The following is a 21596-nucleotide window of genomic DNA, read 5'->3' on the forward strand; positions in this document are numbered from 1 at the left end:
ATGGACCAAAATAATTTGGGGGATGTGGGGTAGTATCTACCATATAGTTTAATAACTCATAAATTTTTTAAAAAATCCAGCTTTATTCGTTAATCAGGCGGCACGGTGGCTCGGTGGGTAGCACTGTCGCCCCACAACGAGATGGTCCTGGGTTCGATTCCCAGGTGAAGCGGTCTGGGTCCTTTCTATGTGGAGTTTGCATGTTCTCCCCGTGTCAAAATTGCCCATGACTGTGTTTGATATTAAAAACCTGAACTGATGAATCTTGTGTAAGCATTAACTAAAAATCCTAATAAATAAATAAATTATTCATTAATCACCTGCAATCATTTTCAACACACAAAGGTCTCCAAATCCACCGAGCACATGGCTTGTTGATTTATTACTCACTTAATAAGCAGCAGCTTAAAGCACAGTTGGTCGTGTCCGAGGGAGGGATGGTGGGATCGACGTTCTGTTGTGGATTTTCACAAGGGTCATTAATGATGAGTTATCTGGCATCAGTGACCAGCACTGTGTTTGGAAAGGAACAAACTCAACAACGCTGTGCCTTCTGTCTAGCATGGTGGTGATGGTGTTATGATTGTGAAATAATAAAGAAGAAAGACAGTCAGACAGGAGGTTGAATCTTGGATGCAGTTGGGTGTTCCAGCAATACAGTGACCCAAAGCTTGGTTCTGGAACGGGGAAATCAGGTTAACCATGAGTTTTTGGAACAGCCTCTATAAAGACCAGACCTTCACCATGCTGAGAACGGATCGACTTCTTTACCAGTTCAAACATCTAACCAGCTTGAGCAAGAAGCTTGATGACTGTCAAATGGCAAATATCAGGTGTGCTACCTGTATGCATCATTCAGTCACAGAAAACGAACCTGTGCAGAAATGTATGTGCACACAGCCTACATCTGCGTGCGCGTGCGTCCGTGTGCGCGTGCACGTGAGCGCGCGTGTAGGGGTATGTGGAGCTGATCAGCGCGCCCCGAGATGGCGAAGCGAAGCCCGATTCCGTCCGGATGTTACGGTAAGATCGACTTAAAATCCGCACCGTGAACAACCGGGGGTTCAACAGCGGGATGTTTTTATGTGCTTCTGTCGTTAAGGGTTATAAGAATTGAGGGAACACGGTGCATGTTGGGTGTGTGGCTTTAATACAGCGTGCAGGAGTGAAGACTGTGACTGTAGCTTTGCAGAGAGTTGCATTGTTTGCGGTGGATCAGTGGGTGCAATCCAAGGGAACGAGGCTGTCTGATGCATCAGCATATAGCTGAAACTCCATAAAGTATCAATAGATCGATGCAGCCACTTTTGCTCGTGCATTTCACATCCAGTCCCTTTGTTTTTAACACACATTGTAGGACGAATCGTAGCTGTTAGTCGTGTGTTTGTGGACAGTAGTGATTGTGATGCTGCTTTTGTTTATAACGCTTATAACGGCTCATATTTATAAATGCTAAACTTGACAGACACGACTGTGCTTTGTATTACAGTATAAAGCACAGACTGCAGTAGAGAGCTGGACTCCTGAGTCACTAAACTTTATAATCTTGTTGGAGTTGTGAATCTAGCTTTGGTCATGATCTTTGCATTGATAAGCGCAGTTTCTTTAAATACTTTTGAGACTCATAATAGCTATAAGGGCAGTTGTCGCTTAGTGGTTAAGGTACTGAACTAGTAATCAGAAGGTTGCTGGATCAAGCCCCACCACTGCCAGGTTGCCACTGTTGGGCCCTTGAGCAAAATCCTTAATTGCTTAGATTGTATACTGTCACAGTACTTGGATAAAAGCGTCTCCTAAATGCCATTAATATAAATAAGGCATTCCCCAAACTCTTGCCTTTTCCTTAAAGGCTTCCCTTAAACAACATTTGTCCCAGATGATAATCCCTCCTCCACCACGCTTCACAGGTGGCACAATGTGACTAATAGTATCTGAAGACAATACTAAGAATAATTTAATATAAAGTGTGTGAATGTACGTTTTTCTTTAGGCGGCACCACAGAGGATCTGTTCCTCACACCGAACTTGGCACAGTTTTTACATCGGATGCCCTTCCTGATACAACCCTCCTATTTCTATCCGGGCTTGGGACCAGCTTTAAGAGTGCACTGACAAACTGAGTGCACCTCCCAATAGCTAGGCTATTTTAGACCCTGACCCTGACCCTGTCTATTTAGATGCCTGACTAGACAATGGCACTGTTGAGATTCGAACCCTGTCTCAGCAGTAGTAGAGCGTCTAAATAATCTGCCTTATAAGTTCGATGTCTTATTAGAATCCTCTCTACTGAGGCAGCTGATCAGGTAGGCAGTAGTCAGCAAGGCAGCTCACACGGTTTTCAGACTGACCCATAATCCTAGAATGCCTTCATGCAGAATTCAGTCCTTACTAGAGGAATGTGGGTTGGATGTATTTTCAATCTGGGCTGCAGTCCTGAAGGGTGTTTTCTTTCTGTGCTTCTTCTGCTGGATGAATATTTCAGGCGCTGGTCATTGTTAATACATATCACGCTTCTTTTAGAGTCTGACCGAGCTGATACGCTCTCGTGCTCGGAGTAGGAGTGTATTATTATAATTATTCTCAACCTTCAGCTCTAACTGGAGAGGTGGTGAGGGGGGGTCTGTGCCCGAGCACTTAATTAACTTGGCAGAGGAAGTCAGTGTTATGGCACCTTTATTCACAGAGAGGCCGGCGGGGTTAAATAGATTCTTAACATCGGCTTCATCTTATGTCACTGCTGGAGGAACTGAGTGGGTACAATAAAAGCTGGCAGAGTCGTAATGAGCCATGAGCTCCCCGACTCTCCAAACATGGAGCAGTGGGATCATACAGCTTTGGAAATATGTGAGACCAATAACACAGCACGCTGGAAATGTGGAAAAAGTGGGCACCAACAAAACCCCAGGGACACCAGGAACATAGAACCCTTTGGGTATAATTCATTGGGAATGTAGAGCACAAGAAAGATTGGGCCTTCCATACATAGAACCTTGAGAACATAGGGCATCAATGGGAACATGGGATCTTGGGAACATGGGACAATAGAAACATGGAATCTTAGAAACATGTGATCCTGGGAACATGGGACAATAGGAACGGGATCTTGGGAACACAGGACAATAGGAACATGGGATCTTGGGAACACAGGACAGTAGGAACATGTGATCTTGGGAACACAGGACAGTAGGAACATGTGATCTTGGGAACATGGGACAATGGGAACATGTGATCTTGGGAACATGAGGCAATGGGAACATGTGATCTTGGGAACATGAGACAATGGGAACATGTGATCTTGGGAACATGAGACAATGGGAACATGTGATCTTGGGAACATGGGACCCTGGGAACATGGGACAATAGGAACATGTGATCTTGGGAACATGGGACAATGGGAACATGTGATCTTGGTAACATGGGACAATAGGAACATGTGATCCTGGGAACATGGGACAATAGGAACATGGGATCTTGGGAGCATGTTATCTTGGGAACATGGGACACTTAAATCATGCAGCTTTGGAAATATTGGAGTCCAGTAACACAGGACACCGGAAATGTAAAACACACAACAACACAGGGCACCAGGAACATAGAACCTTTTGGGAGCGTGTGGCAGGGGGGCATCAGGGTCTCCAGCAGTGCAAGACTAACTGGCTACGATAAACTGGGAGAAAAAGCAAAAATTTAATAATAATAAAGTAAACAAAAAAACAATAAACACCAGGAGTAAACCCAAAATACACTATAGCAAATGTGTACAAACAAAACTGCTCTGTCCAGGGTGTGTCCATCCCCGGTGTGTCCAGCCTGGTGTTTCTGGGTGGCGCAGGACCCTCCTCAACCCTAACCGGGACGAATCAGATATTAAACAGGAGGATCAGTCGTGCTTCAGTAGCGTCAGATCAAAGCGATGATGAGGGATGGGCGCTTTACCCTCGGAGCCTCGTTAACTGAGGAGCGCTGGGACTTCAGGGAAGATCTGAAGTGAGCTCGTTAACGTACGGCTTCATACGAGGCTCCCGAAAAAGAGTTGGACGAGCCTCTCGCCTCTGTTTCTGCTTTTGATTTATGTGGATGAGGCTGTAGTTGCCATGGTTATGTGTTTTTAAGTGCACATTTTATTGCTTTACCCTGGTCAGGGTCACTGTGGGTCTGTTTTCCCTGGAATCACTGGGTGCGGTGAATAGCAGTCCACCCCCTCATGATCCGTCATAGCTAATCACATCTGTGTACAAAAGCTTTCATGTTTGGGTCCCAACTACAGCATCCTCCTCCAAGAGAGCCTCATATCATATATTGTGTATCACAGATGGTCATGGTGATCACAAATCCCTGCAGTGCTGGTGTTTGGTTCGCAGCAGGTACATTTATAATCAGTTCAGCATAAAAGGTTCTCTTCATCTGCGCTGCTTTCATCCAGGAAGAAACCTGGCCTTGTGTCAGTTTGATATCCTTCCAACTTTGCAGAAACAGTTTAGGTAAGGCCCCTTCCTGCTCCAGCATCTAAAAAGACATTAAAGAAACCTCAGTGTCCTGCACAGAGCCCTGAACAGCTCAACAGCTCTGGGATGAACCGGAACACCAACATCGGTGCCCAGCCATACAAAGCTATACAAATTCCCACAGACATACTTCAAAGTCTTGTGAGAAGCCTCCTCAGGATAGCTGAAAAGATCACAGGTTTCAGGTGTCCAAATACTTTTGGCCATATAGTGTAGCAGCACAGACCTACTTTTTAATTTTATATAGTACTGAATAATATAAGTGTGTGTGTGTGTGTGTTAGCCTTTCAGCACAATCGAGAACATGATGAACTACCAGCCCAGTTTCACTGTGGTGGTTTGAAGGTGGTGGCGTCTATTATTCCAGTTTTTTTCTTGTGTTGTGTTTTGAACATTAATCCCTGCATCTCTGAATTCCTGGAGTCTCTCAGCAGGATGAGGGTTTTTGTGGTGTGTATGTGTTTTTTCTATAGCGCTCAGGTTGGTGGATGATTGAGCACTTCATCATATCCACACCAGAGCTTTTCCAATCATTCTGCTCACCGAGCCGCAGCCGTCGCCTTCCATTCATCAGCGCGTCACCTACGCTGTCGTTCACACACAGATGTGTGTATCGCACCGTGTACACTGTACACACACCACCAGCGCTCAGCAGGAGAGCGTGTGGGAGTATTTACTTTATTTTTTTTTACCGTTATTTAATCCTTACTGACTTTGAAGCATGTCTGTGGGAATTTGTGCCCCTTCAGCCAGAAGAGAAGTTCCGGTTCATTCCTGAGCTGTTGAGTGGGGCTGAGGTCAGGACTCATTTAACTCTGGCCCCCCTCTAGGCTCACTGAGGTCCCCTAGGGGTTGACGAGCACTGTTTTAGTGCATGTCTTTATTGAGCTCCAGATTTCCATTTGCAGCATTTAGCAGACGCCTGTAATCCAAAGCAACTTACAATCATGACAAAATACAGAAGGCACAGGTAGTTGTAGCCTAGTGGTTAAGGTATTGGACTAATAATCGAAGGGTCACTGGTTCAAGCCCCACCACTGCCAGGTTGCCACTGTTAAGGTGGCCCTTAACCCGTAATGGCTTGGACAATATGCTGTCATAGTACATAGTACTTTAGTCCACTAAATGCTGAAAAGGAAAATGTAAATGTAAAATACAATTTGAGCAATTGAGGGTTAAGGGCCTTGCTCAGGAGCCCAACAGTGGCACCTTATTGGCATTTGGGCTTGAACCAGCAACCTTCTAAAATAAAGTACTAATCCAGGACCTTAACAGCTGAGCTACCACTGCTCCAGATACAACCTTCCCATTTATTTATCATTGAGATCCTACACGTGCACTCATTTACACACACACTCATTTACCCACACAGGGACGGATATTTTTAATAGCTATACAATAATTAAAGTGTGGGAGAGGTTCTACACCTAATTCAGCCAATAATTCATCCCTAATGCATCCACCAGGATCTTCATTTGTGTGATTGCTGCAGATTAAAAGGCATGATTGTGCACTGACGTGCTATTAAATTAAATATCTGTATGTTTGTGTATTTTTAGGTGAACCACGCAAGTACGACCCGACATTCAGAGGACCGGTCCATAACAGGTAAAAATAACACTTTACTTTTTTATCATCCTGAAGTTTAAGGAAGCCAAAGGATGTTTTCAATCCACATCAGACACGTCAAACTCAAGGCCTGCGGGCCAGAGGTACGATTATGAAGCACACCATTGATTCTACAAGTACCAGAATGCAATGCAACAGCGAGCAAAGCCCAGCTGCACTTTTCCCTCAATCTATAGCATATTACGCGAGGTCAGAAGTGTCAGTGCTGAGTTAATATTATCGATCTACAGCCGATCCACCAGGCCGCTGTTGTTCTGACTTTGTTCTGAGCTCTGCTGATGAGCTCAGATCTGCTTACTGTGTAAACTTAAGCCCTGAAAATCCCTCCGTGCTGCTGGACTCTATTTATAGCCGCACATGGAGGAAGATGTCGAGCTCGACCTCCTTTAATTAGGATTTAATCGCTATCTTTGTTATGCCAGGGCTCAGAGTGTCTATTAAAATGTTTTGTAAACGCCCTGCAGAGCTGCGGGGTCGTGAAACTATTTGCCCCTCCGTGATTCGTTCTGTTTTTGGATATTTTCGTCCCACGAGGGGTTCAGATTTTCAAACTGAATCTAAAGGAAGACAAAGATGAGATGATTCTAATGTTCTAATCATAAGACCAGTGTTTTGGAGAGCAGGTTTTTGTTATATTTGTATTACGGGATGGTGGGAGTGTGTGATGTTGGTGCGAGGATGCTTTACTACCTCAGGTTAGCTCATACTGTTGAAATCTGTGGCACCACTGTTAGAATCTCTGCTGTGCTATCGGCCGGTCAGGCGTCTGCGTGGACATGATTGACTAATGTCCGGGAATGTGCCTGTTCCCAAAACGGCCTAGCCATTGTCAGTGCGCTCTCATTGCTGGTACCAAGCCTGGACGAAAATAGGGGGATTGCCAGGAAGGAAGGAACTGATTTCTGTGGGGCTTGAACCAACAACCTTCTGATTACTACAATTATCGGTGAGCACAAAGTTCAGGATCTCTTTCCACTCTTGGCCAAGAGACCACTGTTCCACGTACTGTCACCTCATGCTGGGAGGAAGTTTTTTCCGAATGGTCGCAATCAAAGCACCGCCAAAAAACAGATTCACCATAAATTGGGTGCAGTCAAGCAAGCTTTGTATCACCATGGAAACGGATCAAACGTCTTTAAGGTCAGTTCTACACAGGAGGGTCAGTTCAGAAGCCTGAGGTCCTCAGATCTACGTCGTCTATGAAGAACCTGAATTTGAGCAGAAACTCAAAACATTTGTGATCGTATCCTGTTGTTCAGTAAATAATAAAGACACGTCTCACTTATTTTATTCTGTTTTCTGCTTTTGTTCATGCAGAGGCTGTACGGATGTGCTGTGCTGCGTTCTCTTCACCGCTGTTATTTTCGGTTACGTTGCCCTTGGCACAGTGGGTGAGTCGCTGTTTTTATCCACGTTCCATCAAGTACAAACTCATAAACTCACAATGACTCGGGAAAATTAACCTTATTTGTTATATTTCTTTGTTCAAAATAATAGAATGATTGATTCTCATCCACACGCTTTATCGGCTTCTCATCGGCTTTAAACTCAAGTGAAGTGAGATGCTAACAGATAAAATGTGGACACGCATCCAGATTCGACCATGTGCAGCTTAGAGATGGCATCATGGTTCTACCCGCACCTCAGTAATATCGTATTATATTTCGATACGATTTCATTCGCGGCCAGAAGCGAAGTAGAGTCGTGACGGCCGGCAGAACAGCGGCTAATGGGCCGACGGTAATTGAGTTCCATTGTGTCCGTCGTCAGCAGCCCAGAATGACGACACACACACCACTTCAGTCTTCTTAGGAAAATAAAACCAGCCATGACATCATTCTTCACACACACACACACACACACACTCGTGTCTGTTACAGAGGAAAAACATCTGATTTATTTAGTATTAATTGTGGCCGTGTACAATCCAAGCAACTGGAACTGAAGCCAGGAGGTGGTGGGGCTCGAACTCCTGATCTCAGTAGTGCAGTACAAGATCACTGAACGATCCGTGTCCACATACCTTTGGTCTTGTCGTGACTGTTGAATATGGTTAATTAGATGATTGATTAAAATGTCGCTACTGTAAAGCTAATGTCTGTGTTGGCTGGTTGTTTGTAGCTTGGATTCACGGCGACCCCAGGAAAGTCATCCATCCCACCGACAGCACAGGACACTTCTGTGGACAAAAGAACACAACCAACATGTGAGTAGAAACTCCAGCATCCAATCACAGACACCCATCAGACACGGGTGTAGGTGTTGCTAAGCGCTCGGAAGCCAGCGGTTCATTTTTCATAGCGCATCTTGTTTTTAATTATTCATGTGTGGTGCAGTCGAGCATTCTTCTTCAAAGGTGCATAAAACTACTCAAAATTCAAAGTGTGCAAACACGTCATGGTCTGATGTTCTCCTTTTTGGCATCTGATGTTCTTCTATTTTGGGGTCTGATGTTCTCCTTTTTGGGATCTAATATCCTCCTTTTTGGGATCTAATGTTCTCCTTTTTGGGATCTAATGTCCTCCTTTTTGGGATCTAATGTCCTCCTTTTTGGGATCTAATGTCCTCCTTTTTGGGACCTAATGTCCTCCTTTTTGGGGTCTGATGTTCTCCATTTTGGGGTCTGATGTTCTCCTTTTTGGGATCTAATATCCTCCTTTTTGGGATCTAATGTTCTCCTTTTTGGGACCTAATATCCTCCTTTTTGGGATCTAATGTCCTCCTTTTTGGGATCTAATGTTCTCCTTTTTGGGATCTAATGTCCTCCTTTTTGGGATCTAATGTCCTCCTTTTTGGGATCTAATATCCTCCTTTTTGGGACCTAATATCCTCCTTTTTGGGGTCTGATGTTCTCCATTTTGGGGTCTGATGTTCTCCTTTTTGGGATCTAATGTTCTCCTTTTTGGGATCTAATATCCTCCTTTTTGGGATCTAATGTTCTCCTTTTTGGGATCTAATATCCTCCTTTTTGGGATCTAATGTCCTCCTTTTTGGGACCTAATGTCCTCCTTTTTGGGATCTAATGTCCTCCTTTTTGGGATCTAATATCCTCCTTTTTGGGACCTAATATCCTCCTTTTTGGGATCTAATGTCCTCCTTTTTGGGATCTAATGTCCTCCTTTTTGGGATCTGATGTTCTCCATTTTGGGGTCTGATGTTCTCCATTTTGGGGTCTGATGTTCTCCATTTTGGGGTCTGATGTTCTCATTTTTGGGAGTCTGATGTCCTTCTTTTTGATGCCCTTCTTTTTGGGGTCTGATGTTCTCCTTTTTGGGGGGTCTGATGCCCTCCTTTTTGGGGGTCTGATGTTCTCCTTTTTGGAGGTCTGATGTTCTCCTTTTTGGGGGTCTGATGTCCTTTTTGAGGTCTAATGGCCTCTTTTGGGGTCTGATGTCGTTTTAGAGGTCTGTTGTTCTTTTTGGTGTCTGATGTTCTCCTTTTTTGGGGGTCTCATGTCCTCCTTTTTGTGGTCTGATGTTCTCCATTTGGGGGTCTGATGTCCTCCTTTTTGGGGGTCTGATGTCCTGCTTTTTGGGGTCTGATGTTCTCCTTTTTGGGGTCTGATGTTCTCATTTTTGGGGACCAGATGTTCTCCTTTTTGAGGTTTGATGCCCTCCTTTTTGGGGTCTGATGTTCTTGTTCTTGGGGGTCTTATGTGCTTCTTTTTGGGGTCTGTCCTTTTTGAGGTCTAATGGCCTCTTTTTGGGGTCTTATGCGCTCTTTTTGGGGTCTTATGTGCTCCTATTTGGGGTCTGATGTCCTTTTTGGGGTCTGATGTCTTTTTTGGGGTCTTATGTGCTTCGTTTTGGGGTTATGGAGGTGGCCACTCTAGTATGAATGCATCAGCTTTTATCTGCTTGTTGTTGTACATTCCTGTGTGATTTATTGAGTTGATTTTTTAGCTTTTATAGATTTTTAGTTTAGCAGTGAGCTGTTTGTTATGCTAAGCTTCTGATTAGCAGCATGCTAGCTTGCTGTGAATTATAAGGATTTGTTTGTAAAGCTGAGGAAGACTGATAAGAGTGTTTGTTGTGCTCGGTCATGGAGGAAAGGTGTGTTTAGGGATGAAGATCAGACTGTCTGATTAGTGCAGTTTGTAACAGAATTAAAGGATTAAACACATCAAGCTTCCACAGTGACCTGAAATGAATTCAGTCCTCGATTTATCAAACTCAAAGTCAAGTTTGCTGCGTCGCCATGGCGGGACTATTAATTAATCAGAATCATATTTTATTATGATTTATTTTGATTGAATGTGAAATAATAAATAATTATTTGTGTTGTAATTAACGATTGTAGAAAAACAGTGAAATGGAAGCGCGTCGCCTCACGTTGAGACCTGAAGCGTTATGAGTAAATGATGGGACTTTACTGACACCTGCTGGCCAAGCGTGCGCACTGCACCCTAGATATTTTAGTATACTGACAAAAGTATTTGGACACCTGATCGTGAGCTTGTTGAACCTCCTATTTAAAAAAACAAACGACCTCTAGGTGATCTTTTCAGCTATAATGACTTCTAGCTAGCCACACTTCTGAGAAGGCTTCTCACAAGACCTGGAAGTACGTCTGTGTATGGGAATTTATGCCCATTCAGTAAAAGGATGGCAGCATTTGTATGGCTGGGTACTGATGTTGGCGTTCCAGTTCATTCCAGAGCTGTTGAATGGGGCTGAGGTCAGGGCTCTGTGCAGGACACTGTAATTTCTTTAAACTGTGCCTTTCTTCATGCACAGGGGCCCAAATGTTGAATTGGTGTCCCAATACTTTTGAATATTGAGTGTCTAGTGTCTTTTTCTCTCCACAGGAACAAACCCATCCTGTTCTACTTTAACATCCTGAAATGTGCAAGTCCTGCGGTTCTTATAAACCTGCAATGTCCAACCACTCAGGTTCCTACACACCTTCACGTTAGTCTCTGTTAAGTTTAAGTTCAGGATTTACTCCGTTTTACTACCTGCCGTTACAGATGTGTGTTTCGGAGTGTCCGGACCACTTCGCCACCTACGCGGACGTGCAGCTCCAGTACGCCTTCGACAGGAGTCACTGGGAGTATTACAGGCAGTTCTGCAAACCGGGCTTCAACAACCCAAAGAAGGTAATCGGCGTACCCGCTGTATTTACTGAAAACTGATGCTATTATGGTGTAGACATGAAAAATATGTAAGGAACTAAATTAAGAGGTAAACTTTTGGCTCTAGTGTCCTCTGGCACCTCTGGTAAACAATAAAAAAGTGATGGGACACTTTTTCCCTTTTTCTCTTAATTTTTCAGCCCATAGCACATGTCCTGCGTGATGAAGACTGTCCGTCAGTGATCGTGCCCAGCAAGCCACGTAGGTCCACCTCTTAGAAAACACAGAACTCTGAACTCTAGACTCTACTGATTCTTAATCCTGGTGCGTTTACTTCAGTCCTGCAGAGATGCTTCCCTGATTTTATGACCAGGAACGGAACCCTGACGGTCGCAAACAGAACTGCGTTTAAGGACTCGCTGGATGCTGCACGCAGCGTAACGGAACTCCGAGATGCAGCCAAGTGAGTTCACATCCGCACACGCGTTATATTCAGACCGGATTGCTGTTTGCAGGTCATCTGTAGTCATGTAGGTGTGTCATTTAGCATCCCATCAAATGCCCAAAGTAACGTAACTTGTGGGACTTAATGTGGTTCAGGGGCTCCTTTTCTGTTCTGGCCATCTCGTACGCCTGCTCAGTGGTCATCATCTTCTCACAGTACTCACCAGCACATTGTTCAGTATTTGATGCCGTACTTCTCTAATATAATGACTCTACTTGTGCCAATCTTCTACCCTCCACCATCAGCTCCAGAGCTTCTTTGGTGTTTGATATCAGCTTAGATTTTGCTGCGTTTCTCAGCGTGTTTTACGACACACCCGCTCCTCCTGTAGTTCCTCTGGTGGTGCGAGCAGCAGCATCATTAACCGCCTCTGCAGCCAGTAAACACCAGCTGATGTGGATCCTGCAATAACTCAGATCTATTAAAGCTGAAGGTTTCTGATTATAGATGAGGACAGATGTTGGTAGTAACTGCAGGGCTTTATTATACAGGGTTTTTATGGATGGTGACGTCTGTTTTTCTCTCTTTTGCAGTGTTATAACAGGAATGCTGGAGGCTAAGCAGCTGGGTATGAAGATAGTGGAGGACTACGCCAGTTCCTGGGCCTGGATTGTAATGTAAGCTGTGTTTTTTATTTTAAACATGACGTGTACATACGATATACTGTGATTACTGCTGTTCTTACAGTTTATTAAGTGCATGTGTGTGTGTGTGTGTGTGTGTGTGACAGAGGACTGGTCATAGCGATGGTCATCAGTCTGATCTTTATTCTTCTCCTGCGCTTCACCGCCGGCTTCCTGCTCTGGTTCATCATTATTGCCGTCGTCCTGCTCATCACCTACGGTGAGTCTGGTGGAGTTTATTTATTAGGATGAACTGTTTCATCCTGGTACCCAGGATGCCAAGGGCAGAAAATCACCCAGGATAAGGTGCCAGTCTATTGTGGGGCAACAAACACACATTCAATTTCATTATTCAGAGTAAGCAGGTCCACATATTATTAAAGAAAACACATTAAATGAAGATGTTTAAATCTAATCTGAATGTTTTTCTATAGATTATTTACACAGACTTTACATAATTAGATATGTCCAATTCCCCTTTCACTGTACAGTTGACCTTTGTCTCATGTACTGTATCCATGTTAGCCAAGGAAGACCATCAGGGATTGTGTATAAGGTGCAGGTCGACAGTGCAGTAAGGGGAATTAGACATGTTTAAATTAGAGTCAGGCATTATACAAGCACCCATGTAGCCGAGTGGGTTAGGGCCTTGATTAGGGGCCCAGAAGTGCCTGCTTGACAATCAACCGAGCGACCACCACCCCAAATATGTACTGAAATGTGTTTTTGCCGTTTATGTTACTGTTTTCCTCCCAATCGAATGGAAATTCTGTAATATAATCCAGTCCGCTGACTGTCCTGGCCTGTTTGGACACCCTGCCAGGTCAATAGCACCGCCTGGGATCTGAACTTAAGAGCATTTGAACAAGAATTGATTAAATTATTTATTGTGGTTGGTTTGGATGGTGAAGCACAAATTTCTTCAGCTTTCCTGAATCTAACAGGTCTGTAAGGTTTCAACATTCTGAGTATATTTGTGTGTGTGTGTGTGTGTGTCTGTGTGTGTGTGTAGGAATCTGGCACTGTTACTGGGAGTTTACCCTTTTGGAAGAAGCTCCTGGATCAAACGTCTCGCTCTCAGATGTCGGTTTTCAGGCGGATCTTCACGTTTACCTGAAGCTCAGTCAGACGTGGCTCATCTTCCGTAAGTCTACAGACTAAATAATAATAATAAATCATAACCTTCTGTAGTCTAGTGTTGGTTCTTCTTATAAGGAGCAATTTTTGGGAAAACAACATCTTCCAAACTTTAGCGGGGAAAAAACAGCTTCAAAACAATTCTTATTGAAGTGAAAACAGCAATAAAGCAGCTGCCTGGATTGCAGTGGTAAAGTGTGCTATCTCACTATTGCTGAGATCTGGGGATCCAGGGTTTGAATCTTGAATCCCTTAGGTTTGAAAAACCCTGGACTAGAAGACCCATGAGGGACGACAACACATAGAACTAAGTAATCCGCTGTTGAATTTAAAAGACAGTTTACACCGTTCCTACTGTTCTTCTACTGGTTCCTTTGTTTATATAGGAAAGCATTTTGGTACATATATAAATGTGATGTGAGGTCCTACACTATATGTCAAAATTTATTTATATTTAGTCTTAGAAAAGAACCAATTTACAACTTTCATGTGGGAACTGGTGGTAGAAAATCGTGTAAGAAAAATGATATATATTTGTTTATGCAGACAAAGTTCTTTTTTGTAATGATATGTGTTGTGTGTTCCTGTCTCAGTGGTGTCCCTGGTATTGACTGAAATAATCGTAGTTCTGACGCTGATCGTTCTGAGGAAGCGAGTACGCATCGCCATCGGCCTGCTGAAAGAGGGGAGCAGGTAAAATAATTGCATTTAGTGTTGTGAACTCATACCTGACGGTATCGTCCTGAACTCTGTTGCTCTTGTGTCTGCAGGGCCGTCAGCTACGTCACGTGCGCTTTATTCTACCCGGTCGTGACCTTCGTTCTGCTGGCTGCGTGCATCTCGTACTGGGCTGTTACGGCTGTGTATCCTCACCGTAGTCATAAAAATACACACATCGTGCTGTTTTATCATTATTCTCACTTTCTTTCGGCAGATTCGCTTCCATACAGCTGGAATTGTATCATACGACACCCGGAGGTTGAAATAAAAGTGTATTTTTATGTTTTTATGACGTTTTAGTTGTGTAAAGCTGCATGGACACATGCTCATAAGCTTGCTGGACGTCATATTCATGCCCAGGCTTTTTAATGAGGACTTGGCGGTTCAAACATATGGGTTTAAATCTCATTAGATCCACCGACTTGGCCAAGCATCCTCACAAATAATTGTACATATTTGATACAGGCTACAAAATGCAGTAGGTGTTGAAGGACTCGGACTCTTGGTTTCAATCCTGTCTGACTGGCCGCTCATAATTTATTCATGTAAATAATAAATGCACAGAAACTGCAAAAGTAGAGTATGGTGTTCCACAAGGGTCAGTATTGGGACCTATTCTATTCCAGATGACACACAGTTGTATATATCAGCCAAACCAAACCATATTTGCATGGTTAGTAAGATTGAGGATCATGTGAAGGAGATAAAAGATTTACAGTTTACAGGTCGTATCTTAATTAAAGTCAGATTTCTGGCGTCCTCCGGTGAAGCTGTGTACAAAGTTATGTCGGCACGGCCCAGCTGCAGGTACGCCAACCACACCTGCCATCCAGAGGTAAGTCAAAGGTCTTTCATTTACTGAATTAACGTCTCGAGTCTGGCGTCTAACAGACTCTGTGATCTGTGTCTGAGGGAGGACAGGCTGGATGGACTATCACCTCACCTCCCACTGTTTGTTTAAAACGCTGGCAATAGTGGCGGAGGAATACAGAGAACATATTGTGGTTCTCCGTACGTGTTGAGGCTCTCTATAAGAATCTGTCTCCTCCTGACTGGTGAAAAGAAGTGGCCAGCAAGCTCACAGATCTCCAGCCTGCCACCCTCTTTGGCCGCTGTGGGTGTTAAGTAGGTCTGAATTGGGAACATGTTTCTAGCACTGCTTTATCCCGGTCAGGGCTGCAGTGCATCCATTACCTCCAGAATCACTGGACGCAATGCAGCTACACACCCCATAGGGATGCCAGTCCATCATGGGACTCCGCCCTTTTTTTCAACTTTTTTCAAACACAGCCAGTTGTAGACGCCTGACTGGCCGATAGCATCGCTGGGGATTCGAACCCCAGGGTTTTTGACACTTACAGTACTGCGACAGTATACAATCCAAACAATTGAGGGTTAAGGGCCTTGCTCGAGGGCCCAACAGTGACAACCTGGCAGTGGTGGTGCTTAAACCAGCAACCTTTTAATTACTAGTCCAGTCATTTACAGCTGTGCCACTCGAGCATCCATGCTGTATTGTGCTTTGTAATAAACGTGTGTGAGTGTGTGTGTTTACCGCCAGACCTTTAACAGGACCAACATCACTCAGAAGTGCCCGGGTGCCCAGTGTCTCTTCGCCTGGTACGGAGGCGAGAGCGTTTACCATCGCCACGTCTTCCTCCTGCAGCTCTGTAATCTGCTGGTCTTCCTGTGGTTGGTTAATTTCACCATGGCGTTGGGTCAGTGTACGCTCGCCGGGGCCTTCGCCTCGTACTACTGGGCCAGGAGGAAACCTGCCGATATCCCAGCATGCCCTGTTTTCTCATCCTTTTTCCGGGCTGTACGGTAAAACGCTAATCTACCGCTCCTACACACGATATGACCAGAAGTATTTGGACGCCTGACCATGAGCTTGTCGGACATCCCTTTTCAAAAACAGATGGTTTAAAATTTATAAGAGGTGTCCAAATACTTTTGTGTATTTAATGGTTTTGCAGGGGTGTCAATACCCCCCCCCCCCCCCCCCCCTCCCACCACCACCACCACACACCCAGACACACACCCATTTCCAATTAATATTGAGTAACATTAGTACTCCTACACTTCATTTTTACTCCTGGCAAAAACGCACCAGGTACAAGTCAGGAATCTCACTTTCACGTGTCCACAGTCAGACGGGCTTTATGGGTTTAGACGCTGCTCCAAACGTCTATTTAGCATGACAGTGACAGTGGTACCATGTGCTCCTGGGTCCAAAATCCCTTTGTGTTTTGATTGCAGGTATCACACGGGGTCTCTCGCTTTCGGGTCGCTGATCTTAGCCGTCGTACAGGTCATCAGGATAATCCTGGAATATCTGGACCACAGACTTAAAGGTAGGTGGTGTAGATAAAAAAAACAAACATAGTCCGGTGGTCAGTGCCAGCATCAGTGGTCAGTGTCATCTGAGTGTCTTCTGACTGAGACTGTAGGTCAGTTAGCAGCTCGGCCTTGACTTAACATGAGTGGAATCGTTTGTAGTCCGGTTGGGGTGATTTTAGATCAGCTGGTTAGCAGTGTGAGGGCACTGTGAGGTCAGCAGAACCGAGCAGTCGGTTTGTCTGGTGGTCAGCATTACAAAATCGCTTGAACGTACGTCCGTGCCTCTGGTTTGACTTTATCCTCTGTACTTGAAGACACGCTGCTGAAAGTCCTCTGTCTTTGCTGGATCAGTAGAATTTAATTGGGTACAGGCGGGTGACGAAATGATGGAGACGCTGCTGAAAAGTGTGTGTGTGTGTGTGTGTGTGTGTGTGTGTGTGTGTAGGATCTCATAACGTCCTCGCACGGTTCCTGCTCTGCTGCCTGAAATGCTGTTTTTGGTGCCTGGAGCGCTTCATCCGCTTCATGAACAGAAACGCCTACATCATGGTAAGAATCACAGCACCCTCGCATTCACGTTTACCTTCGTCTGTCGCTTTAAATGTCATTATATGGTCTAAAGTATTCGGACACCTGACTCTGAGCTTCAGAAACAAGTGGTGTTAAAATAGAGCGACCTTTTCTGCTATAACAAAGTCAGTTTGCAGTATGTATATGAGAATTTGTGCCCATTCACTTCCAAAGGTGACAGCATTTGTATGGCTGGGTGCTCAACTGGATTTCTGGCATTTCAGCTATAACACTGGGCCGTTTTGAAGAATTTGAAGCTTGTCTGTGGGAATTTGTGGCTGAACACATGAATTAAATAATTAGAAGGGGTGTCCCAATACTTTTGACATGAAAATAAAAAGCCTTTAATGTATTATTTCCCCCAGATTGCGATCTACGGGAAGAGCTTCTGCACTTCGGCTCGCGAGGCTTTCTTCCTCCTGATGAGGAACGTAGTGAGGTACGGACGTTCTCGCAGTGACCACATCCAGACCTGGTCATCACACGCTCAGGTTCGATTCTCTCTTACAGAGTCACGGTCGTGGACAGGGTTACGGATTTGCTGCTCCTCTTGGGGAAACTCCTGGTGACGGGAAGTGTAGGTGGGTACCGATTCACTCCAGCTCTTCATGTATAAGATCCTGTACTGGTACAGAAGTAGGGTTTGGGATATTGGAAAGGGAAAGAGGTCAGATATAGAGCTACATAGCCACAGATCGGTCATGCTGACCCCTGTCCATCACCAAAAGCAGCTACTATGGACATGCAAGCATCAGAACTGTTGCCGTCGTACGAATTTGATTGCAAGGTAGAAATGTGGTTTTTTGGTCTGTAGTGTAAACCTGGCTGTAGCTTCCCGGCTCTAGGGGGCGGTATTGTGCTGAGCTGAGTCTCACTGATGTGCTCTGTGTTTTGCAGGTCTTCTCGCTTTCTTTTTCTTCACACACAGAATCCCCTTCATTCAGGAAGAACCTCCAGTCCTGAATAACTACTGGGTTCCTCTGCTGGTAAGGAAACACTGAGCGCTTGTTCCACCATCAGGGTTCCGGTTCCGATGCTGGTGCCAAAATCCAGAACGGTTCGGCACTTTTCCACCGGTAGGGAAAAACTGATCACATTCTGGCCTGGTTACCCCATAATACGCCATGATCTGGTACCAGTGAACCTGTGAGGCTGGAAGACAATGTTCCTAGATGTTCCTAGATCTAAAACAACAAGAAACGAAGAAACAGTGCAGCCGTGTGAACCTGATGTGTGTGACTACACAAAATATTCATAAAATAAATGCCACTGAGGTCACATGATTTGACACTTACAGATATCGGTGCAACACGCTGTGTAATAATCGTACACGATCATAACAGATGAAGCAACCGAAGTGCTCGGCTTTTGTCCTGCACGTAACCTTCGTCTGTGACCGTCGATCCCAGATGCTGAAACTGTCGATTCTGGACTGTCAGATCTGCATGTTTGTGTTTATATAGTGTCTTCTGATGTTTTTTTGGGGGTGATGGAACGCCCACATTTACACCCGTAATCTCTGGACTCTCAAAGCAGTGGAAACGTGGGTCCATTCTTAAAATCTTTGCTAGTTCACAGGAACCGGAACCAGAACCAGAACTTTGTCGGTGGAACAGAGGTACCTGTACGTTCAACAGCGTTCTGTCTCTGACTTTCAGACGGTGGTGTTCGGGTCCTACCTCATCGCTCACGGTTTCTTCAGCGTCTATGCCATGTGTGTGGATACCCTCTTCCTGTGTTTCTGTAAGTGACCCCACACTGGCACCGTTACTGACCACAACGTCTCATCCAGCTCAGTCTGTAGGTGGCGTGAGATCAAGATGAGAGCAGGAACCATGCAGGGGCTAAATCCACCTGAACTAAATCCTCATTCTTTTAAAGACTAAGAGCGCATGATTAGTGAAATCAGATCTACACTATAGGGCTATAGATACTATAAGTATCCGGACGCCTGACTGTAAGCTTGCCGGACGTCCCAAATGCTATTGAAATGTAGGATGTCTGTGAGAATTTGTGCCTATTCAGTCTAAAGTCGACTGCATTTGAATTTATATGACTGGGTGCTGATTGATCAGTTGGTGTTCTGGTTCATGAAGCTTTTCTTCATGTCTTGCTTTGCTAGAACAGGAAAGGGCCTTCCCTAAACTGCTGCTGCAAAGTTAGAAGCATATTTACGTTATATTATAATTGTTTTATTACACCTGTTAGCAACTGCTGCGGCTGAAAAACTCTAATTCATTTATTAGAAGAGGGTGTCCAGATACTTTTGTCCATCTAGTAAAATCTGACCTACGTTTTAATTAATTGCATTTTTTTGCTCGTTTGTGTCTCTGTTGGATCCAGGTGAGGATCTGGAGCGGAATGACGGCACCCCTGCAAAACCGTTCCTCACGTCCGGCGGGTTGCACAGAATTCTGGGAGGTGTTGAGCGCAGCCCCAAAAGAACACGGACTCATACAGAATAGCTTTGCCGTTTCTGGACGATGGTGCATGCTTTAGGGTCGTGTACTGTAGCTCGAGCTGCACTTTAACTGTGAGAACCTCCACCAGGGCAGAACGAAGGTGCTACGCTCTCCTGACCTCCTACGAGAAACGTTCAGCCAACGTTTTCTCCTCTTGCTGCCTTATTCTGATGCGTCTGGACGTTTATGGAATAAAAAATGGACCAGGACATGTTTCAGCTTCCCTGACCTCTGCTACAGTCAGTAATTGTTTGGTTCTGTTCATTACAGAATCACACGCTGTGTTTTTATGCACGGTAGCACAAAGGTCTTACCAAAATAACCACAATAACCTTTATATTATTTTATTTTAATATTGTTTTAATAGTGAACATTATTTAACCAGAGTTTGTCTGACGTCCCGTTTCTTAAAATAGAAGGCTTCTCTCAAGACTTTCAACCATATCTGTGGGAATCTGTGCTTGTTCAGTATGGATGGGCACTGATGTCGGTAGAGATACCTCAGCTGGAGCTTTTTTTGACTTTTGATCACTTTTTCCACCTAAATTGACATCCTAGTGGAGCAATTCTTGAGTTATATTATTTGTTTATATTAATAATGGAACTCTTGGTGTTCAGTTGTTGTTATCTATGTTGTTATCTATCTATGTTCACTTTTGTTTGGTTGAAAGCCCAAGTTCTTCCTTTTTTTATGGCTTTTTAAGCTTAATGTCACAGTCTCACAGGAGGATGTTAAAGCCATTCAATCCATTTCTACTAGAAGGTGGAGGTTTTCAGTGCTACAACTTTTATTGTTGAATAAAATCTCATTTGTATGATTGTAAACAGGGATTTACTGCATTTGTATATTTTGTACTTAAAGAAAAACTTTTGTCAAGGTTTTTTCTAATAAAAATGGCAAAATAAAAACCAAATAATGATATTAAAGTATTGCATTTTATTCGTATATTCATAAACATTCACAACATATTTATCTACAGTTCAGGGGGCCAAATGGAGCCTGCAGACATTTGACTGGTTCTCAGCTTGCTTCTCGTTGCATTTGATCAATTTTAACTTTAATGTTTTGTTTACTTGTCCTGGTTATTTGAGATGGTGAAGTTGACGTGTTGACATTTTTGTTATAATTCTGGACACCCTAAACAATGTGTCTCATTCACAGGTTTGGACGTCAAGTTAATATTTAGTAGGTCAATATTTTTGAGGCTAATTTAAAGGCACTAGTTCCATTTCATTGCTGAATTAACTATATAAACGCATTTTTAAAAAGCATCAAATATGCAAAGGTTAATATAATAAATATACAGTATTTTACCTCACCATATCCTAAATGCAATAAATAATCTGTATCATTTAGTAATATTTACTTTTAAACACCAACAGAACCAATGTGACCAAAGTGGGTTGTATGAGACTGTAATATAAATCAACATTTCAGTTGTTTGCACCAACCAGACTTAAATCTGGAACAAATACTTTATGTTAAAATCTCCAGTATTATAAAAACATCAGGGTGTGGAACAACATTCAACCTGAACTGCAAAACCCTGCAGACTCGGTTCATCTTCCTGTCTGTTCATTCGGACTCAGACAAAATCTGTCATCATTAATAACCTGTAAATTGGAAGCTGTTCATTTCTTTAATGGTATAATTATTTCCCTCGGCTGTGTAAATATCATCAAGGTGCAGAAAAAAATATCGTACAAGAACCAACACGATGGATCAGACTGGCTAGATTTCTACAGAGCTGTTTAATAATAAGAGGGATTTAATCTAGACACAGCTTAATAATGATTATAGTATTATAGCTGTTATACCACTTAAATACAGTATTTAGTGCAAATCAAAGATTAACCCTTTGCTAAAGTGCTTAACTACACAGAGTCTGGACAACCAGAACACTGGTTTTTGGTCATTTTCCACCTTTTTCACCCCCTAAATTTAGTCATTTTGATTCGACATGAGGTTGAGACTGTGCAGTCTGATATATACAGTAGTGTTCAAAAAAATAGCAGTCCAACACCATTAAC

General features: G+C 43.7%; 1 protein-coding gene across 3 annotated transcripts; it reads left to right on the plus strand.

Annotated features, from left to right (window-relative positions):
* The first annotated feature begins 942 nt into the window (after window positions 1-942).
* On the plus strand, window positions 943-20469 carry slc44a5a (solute carrier family 44 member 5a). Of its 3 annotated transcripts, XM_062987318.1 has the most exons (22): window positions 943-1023; window positions 6065-6113; window positions 7452-7525; window positions 8256-8340; window positions 10942-11026; window positions 11104-11232; window positions 11409-11469; window positions 11548-11671; window positions 12247-12330; window positions 12444-12556; window positions 13349-13480; window positions 14067-14166; window positions 14244-14336; window positions 14941-15028; window positions 15755-16017; window positions 16453-16547; window positions 16979-17082; window positions 17469-17542; window positions 17614-17684; window positions 18001-18089; window positions 18762-18846; window positions 19447-20469. In XM_062987318.1, the coding sequence occupies exons 1-22, from the start codon at window positions 987-989 to the stop codon at window positions 19566-19568; spliced, it is 2157 nt and encodes a 718-aa protein (XP_062843388.1). In that variant the 5' UTR covers window positions 943-986; the 3' UTR covers window positions 19569-20469. The 3 variants fall into 3 exon arrangements, with proteins under 3 accessions (XP_062843388.1, XP_062843389.1, XP_062843390.1); XM_062987319.1 differs by lacking the exon at window positions 18762-18846; XM_062987320.1 differs by lacking the exons at window positions 943-1023; window positions 6065-6113; window positions 7452-7525; window positions 8256-8340 and adding an exon at window positions 9705-9737.
* The last annotated feature ends 1127 nt before the right edge of the window (window positions 20470-21596 follow it).

This window comes from Trichomycterus rosablanca, chromosome 25 (genome assembly GCF_030014385.1).
Source record: "Trichomycterus rosablanca isolate fTriRos1 chromosome 25, fTriRos1.hap1, whole genome shotgun sequence".
In the NCBI taxonomy this organism is placed as follows: domain Eukaryota; kingdom Metazoa; phylum Chordata; class Actinopteri; order Siluriformes; family Trichomycteridae; genus Trichomycterus; species Trichomycterus rosablanca.

Bases quoted from the DNA above. Each gene is read 5' to 3' on its own strand.
- slc44a5a (XM_062987318.1), top strand. From the start codon at position 987: ATGGCGAAGCGAAGCCCGATTCCGTCCGGATGTTACG. The intron at 1,024-6,064 runs GTAAGATCGACT...GTGTATTTTTAG, and splicing joins GATTCCGTCCGGATGTTACG to GTGAACCACGCAAGTACGAC. The intron at 7,526-8,255 runs GTGAGTCGCTGT...GGTTGTTTGTAG, and splicing joins CGTTGCCCTTGGCACAGTGG to CTTGGATTCACGGCGACCCC.